Source organism: Prosopis cineraria, unplaced genomic scaffold (assembly GCF_029017545.1).
Source record: "Prosopis cineraria cultivar Desert tree isolate PC_DT_omini unplaced genomic scaffold, ASM2901754v1 PC4, whole genome shotgun sequence".
NCBI classification, from domain to species: domain Eukaryota; kingdom Viridiplantae; phylum Streptophyta; class Magnoliopsida; order Fabales; family Fabaceae; genus Prosopis; species Prosopis cineraria.
Window position 1 is genome coordinate 39,285,855 of NW_026555335.1, and position 19,917 is coordinate 39,305,771.

At 35.5% G+C, this 19,917-nt stretch overlaps 1 protein-coding gene across 2 annotated transcripts; it reads right to left on the bottom strand.

Annotated features, from left to right (window-relative positions):
• Positions 1–317: 317 nt before the first annotated feature.
• Positions 318–9,445, bottom strand: LOC129308789 (ribonuclease J). Of its 2 annotated transcripts, XM_054950154.1 has the most exons (17): positions 9,108–9,445; positions 8,060–8,288; positions 7,618–7,741; positions 6,883–6,939; positions 6,527–6,718; positions 6,378–6,455; positions 4,941–5,123; positions 4,778–4,858; positions 3,685–3,750; positions 3,492–3,584; positions 3,101–3,226; positions 2,905–3,018; positions 2,675–2,770; positions 2,493–2,590; positions 2,011–2,414; positions 1,106–1,554; positions 318–822 (listed from the first exon to the last, which is right to left on the bottom strand). In XM_054950154.1, exons 1-17 carry the CDS (start codon positions 9,211–9,213, stop codon positions 727–729), a joined length of 2,592 nt encoding a protein of 863 aa, XP_054806129.1. In that variant the 5' UTR covers positions 9,214–9,445; the 3' UTR covers positions 318–726. The 2 variants fall into 2 exon arrangements, with proteins under 2 accessions (XP_054806129.1, XP_054806130.1); XM_054950155.1 differs by lacking the exon at positions 9,108–9,445 and having other exon boundaries at positions 7,632–7,741; positions 8,060–8,200.
• Between the last annotated feature and the right edge of the window lie 10,472 nt (positions 9,446–19,917).

Genomic DNA, 19,917 nt, shown 5'->3' on the forward strand with positions numbered 1-19,917 from the left:
TCAAGAATTCGTGAATATATTCAAAATTTTATCAAAAAAAATTAAAAACGAATTTTAATCAGGGCGACGCTTCAAATTATGTAATCGAATCAATTTTTTTTTTCCCAACCTAATTGAATCAAATGTTACTTTTATTTTATATAATTTTTAAAGACAGATATGTCACTCATTTTAGCTCACTTGAGTTTTTAACAAAATCTACGCATTTACAATATGGAACTTGATTTTCTTTCTCCTTTTCACTTCAAAAATAGCCATTTCCTGTCTTTCTTTGTTATAAACAAGCCAATCACATTCAAGAAATGACGAAGATATCATCAGCTGGACCCAATGTCACACAACACTCCTGCATTCAGTAATCAGAATCAGAATTGTTATAAAAAAAAAAAAAAATCAGTCGTGCTCCATCGGAGTGCGAGCTTACATTTCTATAGTTGCTCCGCTTGCAAATTAATAAATTTAATTTAATTATGACAAATTAAGATGTTAATTTAAGGAGAGCAACACGTCCCCTGGAAACAAAGATTCTCCCTCTAAAGCTTCAGGTATTGGATCTTTCTTCATAGTGGTGGGATGATTCATTCAAGCCTCTGTAAATGCCTCAGGGGACAAAGCATCTTCAACGCCACACAAGAATCGTGCAACTGAAGTCGGTGATTATCTTGTTGAGCACCACTCTTAACGTTTTCAATCTTACTTCAATATATTATTGTTCACATTTCCCACTCATTTTGCTGCTAGCGCCTCGTTATCCGACAATATCCTGTCCATGTCCTCCGTATATGGCCAGCTTTTCTTGCTTGCCTTCCCATTCTTGATCTCCTGCTCTCACAAGAAGATATGTTAATAATCGGCATATTAGAGAAAGAAATCTCATATCTAGTAATTAGAAAGTAGATCATGAATGTGTGTGTGAGTGTGTGTGTAAATAAAGCTTGAAACATGTTTTAATCAAGTGACTTAAGCTATTTTAGTGTAATAGAGAATCCCTAAGCATGTTTAATATAAAGAGTTCAGCGTGGAGGGATAAAAGAGTGTCTTCTTCCTTGTTATATGCTTTTTGGGATAGTATCAGCTAATTCTAAAGAAAATTGCTGAAACAAACCTCATATTTTTGTATCAAAGAAGTCCACAGAGATTTACATTGCCCTGGACTTCTGTGGATACCATCAGCCAACAACTTTTGAGATATCTCTTCCCAGAGAACCATTCTTCCCTTCACAACTTGGAATCTCTCGTGAAGCTCCCCACGCATAACAATCAGCTTCTTCACTTCCTCGGGTTTCCATTTATTTCTCTTCGCTGTTTTTGAAGGCATGGGTTCAGACTTGGTTTCTCCAGAGTCTTCAGAATCATCTTTCATCAGCTGGGAATCTTGCTGCTTCCGTGGAATATAACCGTTGTTAGCTTTGATCGACTTTTCAGCGGTTGAAGGTGTGATGAATGATTTCCAAAATCCGTCAGAATCCTCTGAATCAGGGAAATCACCCTCAGCTCCACTAGAGGTAGGGGAATCTTCCTCAGGTAGGAGTCCTTCAACATCAGTGCCATCATCTAACACCAATTACAAAAACAAGGGTAAGAATGATATTACTTTTCTTTCACCAAGGGAAATGAGTTAAGAGTTTGATCCTTGACACCTCCACCGGTCTAATTAAATTAAATTCCACAACAAAATATAGAGGATATGTGCCTTGGCCACGCTTTAAGTTCAAAGGGCTTTCATCTGTGCAACCACAAAACTTCCTACGTCTCAAACACTAAGACTGAGTAAATGCAAGAATCTGAGAAACTCAATTGAAGTGCCAAGAGAATTTTTATATTGGCAAAAAGATGTGGCTGTGTTTCCTTGATTAGACAAACAGTGAGATCAAGCAGCATAACAAGAAAGAAAGCCAACTCGAAAGTATGCATTTAACAGCAGATTTGTATAGAACAGACACATGCATAAGCACAAAAGGTGCAGAAACTGGACCTCACCAATTCCATATTCATTAATATTCATCTTACCTCCTTTTATTGGCATTTTACTGGACTTCTTTTCCTCTTTACGTCCATCCACAGCTTTTCTCAATGATGGTAATCCAAGACCCGAATGAGATTTTCCTGACAACCGTACTTTTACCTCATCAGCAAGAACAGCTGCAGGGTTTTCTGTAGCAATAGCTATAACTTCTGGTCTTTTGCCACTATACTTCCTCACCAACTTCCTCAATACCTCAGATACAATTCTTTCCATGTGAGCCAATGGACAGCTTACCGGGCAGCTTGAAAGTGCAGCATGAGCAGCTTTATGAAGCGCATCAAGCAGCTTTCCTTTGTCAAGCCATAGGCATCTAGTGGTAATTCTTATCTTCCCTTTCAAGGTGCTTTCAGCATGACTTTCACTATTTTGAGGGCGAAATATTTCCATGCTACAGAAGAAAAATATTAGGATGTCACTACTAAATCTAGTCATTCCAATATCTGACTTAAGGACTACAAATATCTACCTGACCACGATAATTCCATCTAAAGCAACTCTCAATCTTTCATCAATAAAGAGTTCACTAGATGTACCAAATGCTTTGTCCCCATCACTGTACTTCAACTGCAGCATGTTAAGAGAGGGAAAGGACTTAGAAGTTATCAAATGATTTCAGCAAAAGGCCAAGAAAATGCTTTGGTCCTGAACCTGTAAGTTCTCTTTTCCAAGGGAAACAAAACCATTGGAAAGGACTTTTCTATTTCTTAAGTGTGAAACGCCAAGCATCTCTCCGTTCTTAATAACCTGGAACACAAATCACATCAGTTCCTTCAAATGCTGACTGATCATATGATATTTGATGTAACCCTATTCATTATCAGTCACTAGTTACTTATCTAATAACAGCATCTGATAAGGAAACAATGACAATGACTCACAGCAGTGTGTCGAATGCCAGTTGACTTTCCAAGTAATTCGTGCTCCTTCAGGAACAAGAGTTCTCCATGTATGGGAAGAAAGTGTTGTGGTTTCACTATTCTAAGCACTTCCTCCTGCAGAAATATAATTTTATACTTAATCATAAACCATATCAATGAGAGCTTCATACCACAACAACAACAACAATGAACTTACCAATTCTCCACGATACGCATGACCAGACGTGTGCAGCCCCTCATTCTTCCCCATTACTATTGATGATCCAATCTCTGCTATGCGGTTCATCATTTTCATCACACGAGACTCATTGCCAGGGATAACCTAGCAGCATGATAAAGAAACAGAAGAAAATTTTCACAACATAAAATTGTCAAAAATGCCTAAGCATCAAGTCATGCATAAAAATCAAACGTTGTTGTTTCTCACTTAAAGTAGATTGAAAGTAAAAATAGTATATGTTAAGTTCACAGCCCGGCATAATTCCACTAGCAGAAGGATTATGCATTTAAATTTAAACTATACACAAAATCAGAATTTTCAGACAATCTTAAATCCAAATGCCTAGTGGTTTATCTTGTTACCATACCTTAGCTGAATACAAAATTATATCTTCCTTGGTCAGTTTGAAAGAATGACCACCACCATATGATGCAAGATTCAAGGCAGCACGAGGTTCTGCCTGACACAATACCATATATTTTGTCATATGCCAATAACTTGTTCAATATGTGCAGTCCGTGGAATTAGCAAGTCTTCAGGGGACCTTGAAAGTAGGTTACCTGAGATCCAGTTGTTACAATCAGCAAATCCTTAGGAGCATAAGCATCAATATCCTCCACTTTCACCTATTTGAAGTTAAAATTAACAAAAACAAGAGCATCAAACATGAATCTGCTAGACAGAAGCTCTTAGAAATGAAAGGATAAAGATGAACGCATGCTATATAACAAAATACAAAATTTAGACAAATAAAAGGTGATCGGACAGATGACTATCAAGGTAACTAACAAATCAAACAAGTAATTAACTAATTATGCAAATAACATGAAAAACAAATCAGGTAAATCTGCAGTTAGCTAAATAATAATTGGCTCCTAAATTTTATCAAAGTCATAAATAAACATAACTGTGAAATTCTATCAACCATGTAGAGAAAGTGTTAACAGCCAAGTCCGACAGGCTAGCCCAAACCCGCTTGAAACAAGTTAAGACCAAATTTAACTATATGGGCCTTTTTAAGAAGGTAAAATACCTTAAGCCCGATCCGAATTGAACCCTGGCCCAAATAAGCCTGACGGCTAGAATTTTTAGCTCTGTGTATATAGGATCGGTAATTTTGGCCAAGCCCAACCCGAACCCAGCTGAAAAAGTTAGGGCTGGGCTTGACTATATGGGTCTTTTTAAGAGGGTAAGATACTTTAAGTTCGATCCAAATAAACCCGGCCAACCTGAATTACCGGCTCTACTAAGAACACGAGTTTTTGGTTGAGTTTTCAATATCTAACAGCATTAGTGACACGAACAATCCTTGCATATAGGCAGAGAAATTAGAAATCCTTATTCTATTAGGGGTCTTGTTTGATTCTACATTGTTTCCTTTTTGCACCATTGTAAGGAATGTACTTTCCTCTCTCTTTTCTTCTCTATAATTAAGTGTATTTTTCAATAAAGAAAAATGAAAAATGTGAAATATCAAATATGGCTAATTGTCATCTTCAAGAAATTTGTTCTAACCACTATTAAATCATATCACATGCTGAGTTCAGTGCTAGACTTTTCTAAACAACAAGATTTTTCCAAACCCTGGCTGGAAATTTTTTTCAGCCTACTTTGAGGCAGAATTTAAGAAATAACTCTTCTAATGCTTATTACCAGGGTGGATGGATCGAACGGTGCTTTTCCATCCTTCCAAGCTGCATCTAGATATGTCCGTAAAGACATGCCAACAAATACCTGATATAATTGCAATAAACATCATTAAACCCAATCATTTTAAACAGGAAAATCATTTGCAATTAGCAGGGGTAGAACATACCATTTTTCTACCAGTTAAATCAGCTGCAGCTTTCACACTTCCAATACGATGGATATTTGATGCAAACTGGGTTGTAATAACCCTTCCTTTAGCAGCAGAAATATGCCTTAACAGTGCATCTGCCACGTTAGACTCACTAGCTGTTCTTCCAGGTGAAAGTATGTTTGTTGAATCACTCATCATCTGGGAAGTAATGCCCAAAAGCAGTGTTTGATCATATATTTCATTAAGAATTAGGAAACAGAACAGGCAAATGCTATATACTGAAATTGAACAGACTTAAACACTCACTTTGTGTTGGGAAACCATGACTAGCTGTCTCTAAATCTCATATCAAAATTGAATAGAGAATAACAAAAAAGGCACTATTAAACTTCCTAACAATAAAGATGCAAATAAGATACAAACACAGCTTGGTGAGAAGAGCATCCACTGATTAAGACTTTGGGACAATCACCGATTTAGTGGCTTGGGGTTTTTCTAGTTCAAAAGGAATGCCCATATCTTAAATATCTCATAGGGACCAATGATTCTATATCACTTATAATAAGAAGAGGCCAAGGATAGAGGAGAGTAGCGGGAAAGTGGAGAAAACAGTTGAGGGCAACATAGCAGGGTAGGGAAATTACCTCATAGTCCATGATCATGTAGATAGGAGTAGTTATTCAGAAGTTTTATCCTGTTCAGTTTCTGACATGTTTAGGTAGTTATGTAATGCATCTACCTATGAATAGCAGTAGTGATGATGCTGCAGGTGTCATATGCTTTGAATTACCTTTGTACTGGAGATTCTCCCCTGGTCTATCAAAGAAAGCAATGTTTTCAGACTGTCATTGTTTTCTTTGGTAGAATTTCCACTTAAATCCTCTTTAAACGTCAGTATCTACCAATATCTTGGCCTTTAAACATGTAATGAGAAAGAACTGTCTGCATGACTACCCTTTGGAACGTGGCCAATGGGTTTTTTAAGGGAATCTTCATTTAGATAATGCAACAAGATTGGACAGCTCTGCTACACTTACTAGCATTTCAGGGATTTTGTTACCATGATATGCTTTTATTTTGTACCTTTTATTTTAGCTTTCAGGACTTCTTATACTCAATGTTTGTAATTTCTTCTCTTTTTCATGCAATTTTTTTATCCAAGGAAAAGACACTTCAATTCAGAAATTGTGTAGACCAGTTGAGCTCTGAGCTCCTCAGCCAACATGAGACTGAACATGAAAGTTATACTCGTTACAAAAGAGATTTATCATGTACTTCTTAGAGAAACATCATCAGAACCCAAAATATACACAGGAAACTATATATTATCACCAGTAGCCAATAAATCATCAAGGCATTCCAATATGCACCAAAATTATCTCTTCCCTAATTATAAGTCCAATGAAAACTCTATACCTAAATTATTTTAAGTGCAGAAGCAAGTAGACTTACTAGTGTTACTCCTTCTTTAGAGAGTTCCTCCAAAGTTTCACGGTCAAAAACTTTCCCATCCATTGGTGATTCATCAATCTGTTGAATCAACTTCTTAAGCAACAGGAAGGGCAGGGGCAACGCATTAAGAAGTAAATTAAAATTCTAACCTTCCAGTCCCCAGTATGAAGAATAGTACCATCAGAACAGCGAAGAACTAACCCACAACAATCAGGGATAGAATGGGTCACCCTGATTGGCTCTATTTCAAATGGCCCAGCCACAAACTTCTTCTTTGTTCGGAATACTTTGAGTCGTGATGGAACAAAAATACCATGCTCCTTCAAACGTTTTCTAATAAGCTGTTTTAACAGAATAATAATTATTAAAAAAAAACTTTTAACACCTCTGAACTCCTATGAAAAACATGCGCAATAAAAACATAGATAGTTTCATTATAAAAGTTAGACTCCACAATTTTTTAGTGAAAACTAAAAAAATGGTGCGAATTTCCCTAGCCAAATACCTCCATTGTAAAGGAAGATGCAAAAATTGGAGTATGGATATCCAATGCTGGTATGACCTGATGAGCCAAGAGATAATATAGTTAGAGAAGATATTAAATAAGAACAAAATATATGTTATTCAAAATAAAAGAATTATAAAATTTAACCAGAATATTCTTTTTTAACAATTCTATACTCTCTGAAAACTAGACATAGAACTGGTAGGCTGCTCGATATATGTATGTATTAAGGCTGCATAAATGCGACTTGCAATGTTGTAGAGGAACCAATACATCCATCTTTACAACTTCTATAATGAAAACAACAGTATCTCAAGTGGAGCCCAAATCAGCTATGAAAACAGAATTATACAGTGAAAGAGGGAGCACTTGTGACTCAACCATATATGAGATGTATGCTAAGCTTGTAGAAGAGTCCGACACAGTGAGCCAATAAATGTATCCATGAATTCTACACATTAAGCATCCTATAGTCAATAGATCTGATGCCAATTATAAACATAGCTATTTGATAGTTGTCTACCTCCCAGAGGCCCATTGCATTACCTTTACATTAGCATAACAGTCAAGGTGCAAAAATTAGGTTCCTTCACCAGAATAGGAGGCTAACTTAACTCTCAGTTCATCATTACAGAATGCATCAGTCAATGGATGTTATATCCCGTAACATATAAATGAAGATGTAATAACATATATCTATGAGAATTAACAACTCATAGCAGAAGGAAGCATTACCCAAGGCAACGCACCAATATGATCTTCATGACCGTGCGTTATAACCACTGCTTCAATTTTGTGCTTCCATTTTCTTATAAATGTCGTATCAGGTATAATCTTTTGGACTCCAAGCTCATCATAGCTGGAAGATATACAACGCAAATAAGCTTGGATCATTTAAATACTAGAGGAAAAGAATGAAGAACAATCAATAACTGTCCGACAGCAATTTGATAATTACTTTTAGTTCAAATGGGATTCTGAATTTTTAAATGTATTTGTTATGGAAAAGATTAAGAAGTCTAATGAAAAAGATACAAAAATTCTAGTATATGTTTAATTTATAAAGTCATCCACATCTAAGTAAATGCCTATATAACCGTTGTGGCATATTCAATTGGCTATTAAGACTGATAAGCAACAAGAAAAGGGGAGGCAAAGTTGGAGTTGAAACACCTACTCTGGAAACATGACACCAGCATCAATAAGGATATAACGATCATTGTTCCCGACAAGCATGCAATTCATCCCAATTTCACCCAACCCACCAATAGGAAGAACTCGCAGGGGTGGCCCCTCAGATCCTTCATAAAACTGCTCCATCTTGCGTTGAACAGAGTCTTCCATGCTTTTCCTAGGACCTTCAATTTTTCTTGATCTTTTGCGAGGCACTTTAGATCCATCAACACCTTTATGAGACAAACAGATAAAAACGGTTAATAGTAAATAATATCAACAACTAGTAAGACAAGGAAAAAATCAAAAGTATATTTAGTTCATGCTCACATTTATATGCAGCTATGCATGTAATAAAGTTAGACCTAAAAATACAAGGGCATGGACTAAAATCTCAGTCATGAATGTCTTCACTCACAAAAATGAAGAGATTTTTCACCTTCAGTCTCATCATAGATCCTACGAGAATCTGAGAAGTACAAGCTACTTTCTACCTCCAACTTTTTTGTTTTACTCAAACTGGAGTTCAAAATTTATTTCATTTTAGACAAGTTTTCCACTGTTGAGTGCTGAATATTGGCCTCAACTATATCTTGACCTCTCGAAGCAAATAACTCGATCATAAGCCACTGTTCCAACTTCATATGGGAAGTAGCATAATAAAACATATGACAGGAGTTCTCAAATTTCCTTTGACTCCACGGCGTAGTCGCATGAATTATAAAGTGAACTATGACTAGTATAAGCTATTAACCTAACCATTATTACAAGTACCAATAAGAAAACATTAACTCTGGCCTCAACCATACATGAACACTGGAATAGTGATGATGGCTTCTAAGACAGCCCCAAAGCGCAAATAATTTCTTCGAAAAACCTGCTCTAGAAAATAAATATCTCAAACTTCTCATAATCCAGCACTTAGCATTCAGCAAATGACTTATACCCTTCCCATCTATTTGTCTATAATCATTAACGAACAGAATAGTCGAATAGTGAACAGAGAAGAGTTGCATAAACAAAATGCAACAACAACGAGATTTACCACTTACCTGCGAGCGAAGAAGAGCCAACCGAGCACAAAATGGGACGCCTTTTCGGGTTCGGGTGACGATAAAGGCTGTATGGACACAATGAAAGAGAACTAAAACTAGCCATTCTTTAACTAAACCACCCTAAAAAACTACACTTGTAATGGATAGAGGAGAGAAGAACCCCCCGAGAAGAATAATTGAAGGTATCTTGAATTCTCAAAGACTCGAACTTCAAAAATGAAACTTTTTTGGTTCTGGGTGAGGTGGAGGCCGAGAGGGTTTAGAGACTTTGAACGCTGCTTCAGCCTTCAACGCAGCGGGAAATAGTGTTGAAGGCCTTCCGCTTCTTCCCTTGGGGTTCAGAAATATCTTTCTTATCATTTTACCCAAGACGACGAATGTAAGGCAGGGCGATACGTGCGTGGAAAAAAATTTCGGTACCACACGCGTAGGGTTTTTTTTTTTTTTTGGTTGTCTCCAATTTTTTTCAATTTTTCTTTTTTATAAAAGGATGAAACTGAGGCAATTTGGCCTGTATCCTCAATTACATTCATAGCATCCCTCGACAACACATCAAGCAGCTCATATGGTGCGTGAAGCATAAACGTGATCCCTAGCATCATATTGAGTCCTGTCTTTGCGAGATAGTCAACACTAATGTTTGCATTCCTGCTAATTACTCGTACACTGACATCCCATTCTCTTTGAAGTAAAGAGGTGATCTCCATAATTGCTCCATAATCAGAATGCTCCCAGCCACACCCATTTTGTATTAAAGCAATGGTCTCAGCTGAATCACTTTCAAGCTCAACTTTCCTAAAACTCGCATCCCATGCAAGCCTTAACCCATGAGTGCATGCCCATATTTCAGCAGTAAGAGCATCACCTTCCTCCATTTTGTACCAAAACGCACGTAAGAACTGACCTTGTGAGTCTCACAAAAGGCTGCCACATGCTACAGAAAAGCTCTAGCAGGAATAGGCATCATCAATATTACATTTCACCCAATCAGATTCTAGAGGTCTCCAATGGACACTTATAGTATAAGTTGTGTACCACCTATCAAGCTTCTGACTATGACTCTCGCACTCGAGATTATAGTTTTATTATTGATCTTGCTTCTTTCAAAAATAGCAAGATTCTTGCGCTTTCATATCTACCAGCTAATAATAGTAAATAACGCTCCCTAATCATCATTTATATTTTGTCACCTCGGAGAGAGATTCCACTTTATCCAATCATGGAGTTCCAATCCAAAAAAGTTTTGCCAAACAACTGTCAGAAGTATAGATTTTCACAGTTGATAAGTATATTCACAATCTCTAAGAGTATGAATGATGTCCTCCGGCTGGGAACAATAGAGTGCACAAAGATTATCTTCACAAAGACCTCACCATTTTTGTGTTGAGTTCATGAGTAGGCTATCCTGTGAAGCGAGCCACAGAAATGTCCGACATCTCTCTAGTATTTTTATTTTCCATATCTGAGCCCAAATGGAATTAGCTACTCTATCATCATGTTGAAGAGAGGTATAGGCTGATTTGATAGAAAATAAGCCATTTCTCTCCCATTTCTAGCGAATAGCCACATTACTTTGGTTAAGATCCAAATTCATCTATGACTTTGCTCCATGTTTGTTTAATTCCAGGCCACAAATTTGATCCGGGTTTTTTGAGATCAATTCAATGGATCAAGTCATCACCAAAATTGTATTTATTTCAAACCACTTTTACCCAAAATCATCATGCTTTGCCACCATAGACCAGCCAAGCTTCATTAGTAAAGCTTCATTTTGAAGTTGGGCTTGTCAAAGACCCAGGCCTCCTCTTTCCTTAGGCAAACACACATTACTCCAAGCAATAAGGGGAATTTTCTTGCCATCCCATATACTACGCTAATAGATTTTTCCATTGCATTTATCTAGATCGTCACATGCACTAACAATGAGAAAGGAAGTTTGCATCGTGTAAGTTAGTATGGCACTACTAACAAAAGAAATAAGAGTAGTACGACCATCAAGAGAAATAGAATTAGCTTTCCAACTATCCAGCTTAGCTTTAACCTTATCAACCACCTCTTTAAAAGTGTTATTAGTGACCCTTTGATGGTGTAATTGGAACCCAAGGTATCTCCCAAGATCCTCAGTTTGAGTAAAACCTAAAAAGTCACTAATTTTCGAACACTTGGATTAATACATGTTAGGAGAGAAATAAATCATAGTCTTGGCAAGATTAACCTTTAACCCAGAACTATTGCAAAACTTATTCAAGCACTCACTTATAGTGTCTGCTTGTTGGAGTGATGCTTCAACAAAAAGCATAATATCATCAACAAAGAAAAGATAAGATATAGGTGGACCTATCTTAGTGAGGTGAATAGGTCTCCATTCAATAGACATCATCTTCATCTGAATTAAGTGTGCTAGTTTTTTCATGTAGATAACAAATAAATATGGAGAGATGGGATCACCCTGCCTTACTCCCCTATAAATGTCAAATTCATTAGCTTGATCTCCATTCCATAGCAGCTGTATACTAGCAGTAGAAACACTGTAAAATATGATATTTATAAAAAATTTTAGTAAGTCTAGATCCTTCAAACAAGCCATAAGAAAATCCCAATTCACTCTGTCATAGGCTTTTTCAAGATCAATTTTTACAACCATAAAGCCTGTCTTAATTCTCATATGGTGCATTGAGTGAATAATTTCTTGGGCTACAATAATATTATCTGTACTATGTCTCCCAAGAACAAAACTGCATTAATTAGGGGAGATAACCTGGGGCAAAAAGTTCTTCAGAAGATTCTCAACAATCTTCGTAATAATCTTACAGATGACATTGCACAAACTAATAAGACGAATATCCCAAAAGGATTTTGGAGTCTCTTTCTTTGGGATAAGCAGAAGCAAAGTTTTATTAACTTCCTTAATCCTCCTGGGATTCTTAAAAATAGCCTAAATAAATTTGACCATAGTCCTACCAACGGTTGCCTGTTGGTTTTGAAAAAATAGAGCATTAAAACCATCCAGCCCTGAGGCCTTGGGGGCCCATACTAAAAAGCACATCCTTAATTTCCTCATCATTAGCAGGCCTGCTGCAAAGATGAAGAAAAATATCGTCCACATTGGGATAAGAAATAGAGCAATCAAGAGGTGGATGATAACTAACCTCATCGACGAAAAGATTAGAGAAGTAAGAAGCGACAGTCACTTAATTTCATCAGCGTCATACATCTAATTTCCCTATTCATTATAAATAGCATTGATCTTGTTGATCTTACGTCGCTTGTTTGCATGTGAGTGAAAAAGTTTGGTATTACGATCCCCCTACAAGTTCCACTCAACTCTAGCTTTTTGCACCCACAAAAGAGATTCTTGGATTAAAATTTCTTCAAGCTCCTTCCAAAGAGAGAGTTGTAATTCCTTAAGTCCACTCACGTTTCCTCCACAATCAAGTCCCTGAATAGTACCATCTAGACGTCTCATGATCTGCTTCTTATGCACATTAATATTCCCAAAGGTTGTTTTATTCTACCTTGAGCAAGCACCTGCAAACTCAAAAATATTTGAGCACCAATCTAGATCTTCCTTCCATTCATGTCCAATAAAATCATCAAAGTGATTGTGAAGGACCTAAGAGGTAATAAAATGAAAAGGCCGATTTCTTCTCCTCAACCCTTCACCAACGTTGAGATTAAGAAGGAGAGGCCTGTGATCAAATTTAAAGTGTGGGAGGTGTGTCACTGCAGTATTAGGAAATAAGAAGACCCAGCTTTGATTACATATGAATTGGTCAAGTCTAGCCGCTATGTCCCCACGAGACCACGTGAAGCATGGGCCACTAAAACCCAAATCAATTAAGTCAATCCCATAAAACCAATCAATAAAAGCCTAATTACTAGATAATCTGTAACGAGCTTGACATTGATGTTCATGATCATAGAGGGTAGCATTAAAATCTCCTCCAGCAATCCAAGGTCTAGGATAGGAGGCATGTATTCATATTAGATCATGCCAAAGACCAGTATGAATGGAAAGGTTAGGGCTAGGATAAATCACTGTAAGGAACCAATAAGTACCTGTTATCTCCTCAATGTAAAGATGAATAAATTGGAAGTTAGATTCTAAAACATGAATCTTCTTCCTATAAGCATTCCAAAGACACCAAATTCCATCACTATAATTGTTAGCATCCATAACCTCACTGTATTGAAATCCTAAAGGCACTACTCTTCTTGCTACAATATCTTTATGATAGCAAGTTTTAAGAATAGCTAAGAAGTCAACCTTATAATGAGACTTCATCTCCTAGACTAGAGAAGAAAAGCTCTTACTGCTAATCCCTCTTAAATTCCAAAGTTGTTTAATCATAAAACTAGTTGGGGTTGTTGGTAGGAATTATCCTCTCCTATGTTTAAGTCATTGTCTATGATTGCATCATTTGTAGTTGTAGTTTCAGTCAAAGGGTATTCATCCATGGCTTCCACCTTGTTAATATTTTCTCATGAAGGTAAGTCACCTTCAGATGTTTAACTAATATCTGCTAGCCCATTCAGCATAGCAGCTGTGTAAATTACCTCCATAACCACAGAGTTACTAACAGTACTGCTAGCTCCTAGATCTAAATTATTATTGAAAGGCAGCGGCCCATATTAAAGTGTATCAAAGGTATTAGAAGTCAAGATAGGCTTAAGACTTGGGCCTACCATATGTTTATTTTTGCTTCTCTCACCAGTACCCACGTGATTCTCCTTCCCTTTCATTTTGGGTTTATTTGAATTTTTCCTCTTTTCTCTAACCATGGTCCAATCAAAATTATTTGGCTCTAAATCTTGACTAAATGCACATTGACCAAGGTCTTCCTTTCTATTTTGATCCTCTTCCTTCACCCTCCAAATATCCTTCTTACGTAATCCTCTAAAATTATCCTGAACTAATATAGCTCCATGAAGATTTTTTGGCAACATATCATGTAGCGATTTTTAATAGTTCTCCAGTCCACCTTTTCACTCTAATCCTTGAGATTTCTCCCTATTTAAACTGCTCTGAAAATCAAGATGAACAATCATACTCGACCCCTATTCACTACCGCCACCAGATTTGTCATCATAACCTGTTTCCATCGTCATGTTTGTACCCTTTTCCACACCATCTTTGCTGAATCGACCTTTATTTGTTGTATTAGTATGAAACATATACTTTGTAGGATTATGAACTTGCTGTTCATCTTTATTATTCGAGCATTGGTCTCTTATATGGTTGTATTTCCTACATGAGAAGTAAATCATGTGGAGACCCTCATATGCTATGAGTCTATCTTCACACACCAGTCAAAAAATGGGAGTAATGGCCTCTAAAAATCAATCTCAATAAAAAGCCGAGCAAATCCTCCTTTGTCATATATTGAAGTAGACCAATCAACCTGAATAATTCTTCCTATCATATTACCAATTCTTATAAGTGACTCAACATTGTAAAGTTCTAACGATAAATCTATTAGTCTAACCCACGCAGTAATTTTGCTTTGTGTATCTGCTTTTCAGGGATTGAAATTAGGCTTCCATATCTGTACTAAGAGATAATGGTCATCAATCATCTACAGGCAATCTCGATCTTCCTTGTTCACAAAAGAGCCGGTGAAATAACCATTGCTCATCAGAATAACCTTGATCTCCCCTTGAGGCTTCCACATGCGAATAATTCTGTCTCGTATGATATGTTTTAAAAAGTCAACCCCTAATAGTTTCACAATCACAGAGTTCATCCATGGCTTGCACTAATGTTGCATGGAGTTTAGGCCATTTACCCTCATGATAGTTATCTTCATGTGATTAATCCTTATTAGATCTATCATTCTTCTGAGCAGCTTCCTCCTCTGAATTTCTCTTCAAAAAGTAAACTTTCTACCTGTTAATGATATCATCTTCTTTATTGTGTTTGACCAGGAAAACAGCTCCCCTAACAGCAAAAAGTTTATCTTTATAGGATATAGGCACTGGATGTCGGTGAGTAGTAGCCTGATCCTAACTCGAAGACTTTAAAAACTTATCTTTTTCCTTTACTGAAGAGCCGAAAACAAACTCTGTGGGCAAAGACTCTAGACCCTTATCCCTCTCTCTCTTCCATCACTCGAACAATAATGTTTTCACCCCTACAATTGCCTCTGATCGCCTCTTCCATCACCTCAGACACTAGGAAACAATAATTATCTCTGCTTTCTAATTAAATGATACATCTAAGTAGGGAGGTAATTTTTTTTCAATTTTATTTATATGCCTATATTTTTAAATATTTATTTTAGAAAACATTACAATTGTTGATGCTTACACTTCTAGCATTATGTTTTTTTTAATTGCTCATAGAGTCATAGCAATCCTCCTATTCCATGCAAACCTGTGAGAATTCAAATCTTGATATTATGGTATTAGTTCCTTTACCTTTTTTTTGTGGTCATTCCTAATCCATTCATTTGTCTACAGCCTTAATTGTTATCGAAGTAGAGTTAAATCTACTAATAAATATATGTCTTTATTAATTATGCTATTGAGTTAGCAAAATTAGGATAAGAAGGACATTATATGAGCAAAATGGTTACTTATAACATTTTTTATCTTTATATCCTAGCTATCACATTTTCTTTTTGAAACTTTACGGATCATATGTTTAAGAATTTTGTTTTATGTCCTACATATTTTTTTGCTTTTTATTTATTTTTTATATAAATTATCATTATTTTAACAAGTCAATACAACAAGTAATAAAATTTATATACACATTGATCACCGTGAAAAATATATAGACTAATGTTGTAGATAGATTAAACTTTAAAGACTATTAGTGGCAGAAAAGACACAAGAACTAATGTCAAAACTCAAAACACGTTAAAGTACAATAATCAGTAATTATATTTTTCCCTTTATTTTTTTATTTTACATGAAGATTCAACAAGTTATGTTATTCGAATTATGAGTATTTACCTAGTACGCAATAATGTAAGTAAATCTCTCTTATTTGTATTGTGATGGACTTGCTTCTCTTGCTTGACATAAATCTTTTGGTAACGATGAATTTATTTAATTTTCCCTTATTAATAAACTAATGAATGCTTAATTTTTTTTCATGTTTTTACATTTACCCATTAATAGTCTTTATTTTTTAAAAATTTTACTCTAAAGTAGGTAAAAATGTTTTTATTGTGGTGAAAAGATTAATACTCATTTTTTGAATTACAATACCACGACAAAATCATGCACTACCACTGGTAAATTATTATATAAGGAATTGCTTCTTGGAAACTAAAGCTACTTTCTCAAGCTCTTAAATTGACTATAATTAAATTAGTTCTCTTTGCATCTAATATTTATGTTCTTTTTTGTATTATATTTTCTAATCATCTTTGTGATACCATTGATGAAAAACTCATGGATTTCTTATAGGGATATAATGATGGTAAAAAAAAATCCATCTTGCCAAAATGAGAAATTGTTTTTTCTCTTACCAAAGAGGGTGGTCTTGGCTTAAAGAATGCTAAAAACGTGAATCTAGCTCTCTTAGCCGAGTAGATCTAGAGAATGTTTAATGGTGAGGGGCATTCTCTTCAAGGTAGCATAATTAAAAACACATATTTTAAGAATTCTAAGGGACTATTGTTCAAATTACCTCACCATGCCTCTTGCTTTTGAAAGGACATTTTCAAAGCCTCTAACCTTATCAAGAAGCATCTTTTATGGCATGTTGATAGTGAAGAATTTATTTCTTTGTCTCATAAGTGTTGGTGAAAGCTAAACAATAGGGATCTAGCTAGAGAGCTTTGCATTTCCAAGGTCTTTGACTTAATCATCAAAAACCCATCCCCTTGAATAGTAGCTAAGTGAAATTCTTCTCTAATTCACAACCTTTATGTTGGAGATGATGCAAATTTGATTTTGAAGGCTCCCATTACTTTGACTAAATTGAAAGACTCTATTATTTGGGGATCTAGTGTTTATATTGTCAAAGAAGGCTTTTAAAGAGTACTTTACTTCAGTAAAGTCCAAGATAGACAAGTAAGGTTACCTTACTAATCCTCCCTAATCTCTGACGATCAATAAAATTTTCAAATTTGTCAAATTACACGAACAGGGATCCCATGTTTTCTCAATTTAAAATACTCCCGTATGCTTTTAACTTTTGCAAATCAAGGTTTAAAACATAAGCGAAAGTATGGGAATCGAAGAAAGAATGCATATAAACTCTAAAATAGTGAGCTGTGCAAAAAGCAGCACATGTATCACGGCTTGCTGCGGGTGTGTCATGGCACATTGCATGAATTTTGACAACAAACTTCGCTATCAAAAGAAAGCACAACGCATCCCATGTCTCCATTTGATGTTCGATTAAAGTGATATAAATGTCTATAGAGAGCTTTCTCCTAGTTCTAGCTAATTACATAAGTTTCACAATCAAATTATTTTTCTAACAAAAGATGGACACCCTTTTCAATTTTTACAAAAACTCACAACTAGGGCATCCAACCTCCAACACATGTGCCAAAAGCCTACACCAACTCTTAGACCACACTTAATGGACTATTTTGAACTCACACAATATACCATAACCAAATTAACACGCATATTTCATAAATTCACCACTCAACCCCTTTGATTCACAAAAAATAAAAAATGGGAGGTAACTTTGCATGAAATCATCAATATTCAATCATTGCCAACCAATTATACTTTACCCTACTTAAACTAGTATTTTAGCCCTATTTAAGTTTAACAACCACATTGCCACTAGCTCAAGGCACAAAATGCACAAAACACTTTTAGTTATAATGCAAGTAGACAAAATAATGGAATAAAATCCTAGTTGACAAATTAATAATTTTAATACACATAATTTAAAACTAAGAGGCATACAAGTAGGATTTACTCAAAATCCTATGCCTTTAGTTATTTTTCTTAATCTTGATTCGATGAGTTAGGTCTTAAAAATATTACAGAATAAGAGATGAGTACAACTACTCAATAACTAAGGTCCACCTAGCTTATACAGTTGCATATCAATTAAATTTGTATGCAAATGGCAATGAATTCAAAACTCACATACACATACATTAAATCTAGCCTCGGCCACAATAATAACAATTATGTAACCGAACATGCAACACATATCATTGAATATATCACATTTATACACATCTTAGGGTTGCAAAAATAAGAACCATACGCCCCTAAGATACACCAAACCATAATAATAACAATCATGCAGCCAGGACTATAAATATATGATTAATGCCAACCTTATACCTTCTTATTACCTTCAACATAAAAGTGGTGGCTATCAATGGCTATGTTAGTAACTCAAGCTACAAATGTATGATTAATACCAACCTTATATGAAAGGCTGCCATATAATAACATATGCATGTTTAAAGCTGTGATTTGTAGTGATTTTGTAAATCTTAACCTATATGTGTAGCCTATATGTGTGAATATGTATTGAAAGGAGAAACATGGGCTAATATTTAATTATAAACATGTTGTGAATGTGAAAACGTGTGAATTTGTTGTGAACTTATGGTAGATGTGGCCAAACAAGTGTTTATGTATTAAGATGTGAAAAGTTGCCTGTTGTATAAATGGATTGTTGAATAGCCAAATTTTAATTTGTATGTATACATGATATAAATTGTAGTCAATCAGGTGTATAAGGTCCTTTAGACTTGGTTCTAGGCCTCAAATGGTCTAATGAGACAAAGGGTGTAATTTAAACGCTTGGGTGCACCAAATTATTAAAAAAGTAGATTTTTACACTTGAGTATTCAAATTTAGATTAGACCATTAGATCATGTCCAAACTTATCTCATTAGCTAACTTATAAAATAAGTTTTGTGTGGGCACTTGAACCATTTCAGTTGGACATCATATGAGAAAATGGCGCACGCTAAAAGTTTACTCTGTGAACTGTCATATGACATCAGGAATTTATGTCATGCATGCCTCGATACATTGCGCATTACATTGCGGTGCATGGCACAGAGAAGGGATGCCTGTGGCTCTATGCCACATGCCGCAGTGCATGTGGTGCATGCCATGACGCACATCTAGATTTCTGACTTGGTTTCTTGTATTTTGAAGCATGGGTTATGTGATGAATGCATGTGATTTCTTTTCGCTGTGCATTACTTTAATAAGTAAAGGATCTTAATGATTTTATCAAGCAAGTCTTGGGCCCCAGCTTTTTGAAATTAATCCTTCCTTGAGAATTTATATGATTGTAGTAACGTGGTGATTTAGTTAACTTCTTATAATATCAAGTGGATATTGGGAGAGGTTACACGTAGCACAAGTTCCCTCTTTTCTCCTCTTTTAATGGCATTTCTCCACTTCCTCCCTTTTATTTCACGAGCTAGACAAGTCCTTATTAATCACCTTTCTATGTTGTGCGCTACAGTGCAAGTAGCACTAGCCCCGATGTGCGGCACAATAAGGAAACTCCTCACCATGCACATCCGCTTCACTTCAAAACGTGATCATTTCACCCATATCTATTCATTTAACATTTTAAACAGTCAACATATCAATTTATCATCCAAATTTCTAATCACTCACCAATTACTAATTTATTTTTATAGTAATTAGTTTTATAACTAAGCAATTAGGATGTTGCACCACCTATACGAAGGGCATAATAATATAGGCACTGTCTTAAATAATATTTATAAGTTATTTATAAAATTTGGATGAATATTTATAATTAATAATATTGAAATTATTAAATATGAAAATATTTAATATTTTAATAATAGTTATTAAATTTTATTTTAACAAGACTTCAAGATAC

Bases quoted from the DNA above. Each gene is read 5' to 3' on its own strand.
- LOC129308789 (XM_054950154.1), bottom strand. From the start codon at position 9,213: ATGGCTAGTTTTAGTTCTCTTTCATTGTGTCCATACAGCCTTTATCGT. The intron at 6,456-6,526 runs GTTAGAATTTTA...TTGATTCAACAG, and splicing joins TTCATACTGGGGACTGGAAG to ATTGATGAATCACCAATGGA. The intron at 2,771-2,904 runs GTGAGTCATTGT...TTTGTGTTCCAG, and splicing joins CTGGCATTCGACACACTGCT to GTTATTAAGAACGGAGAGAT.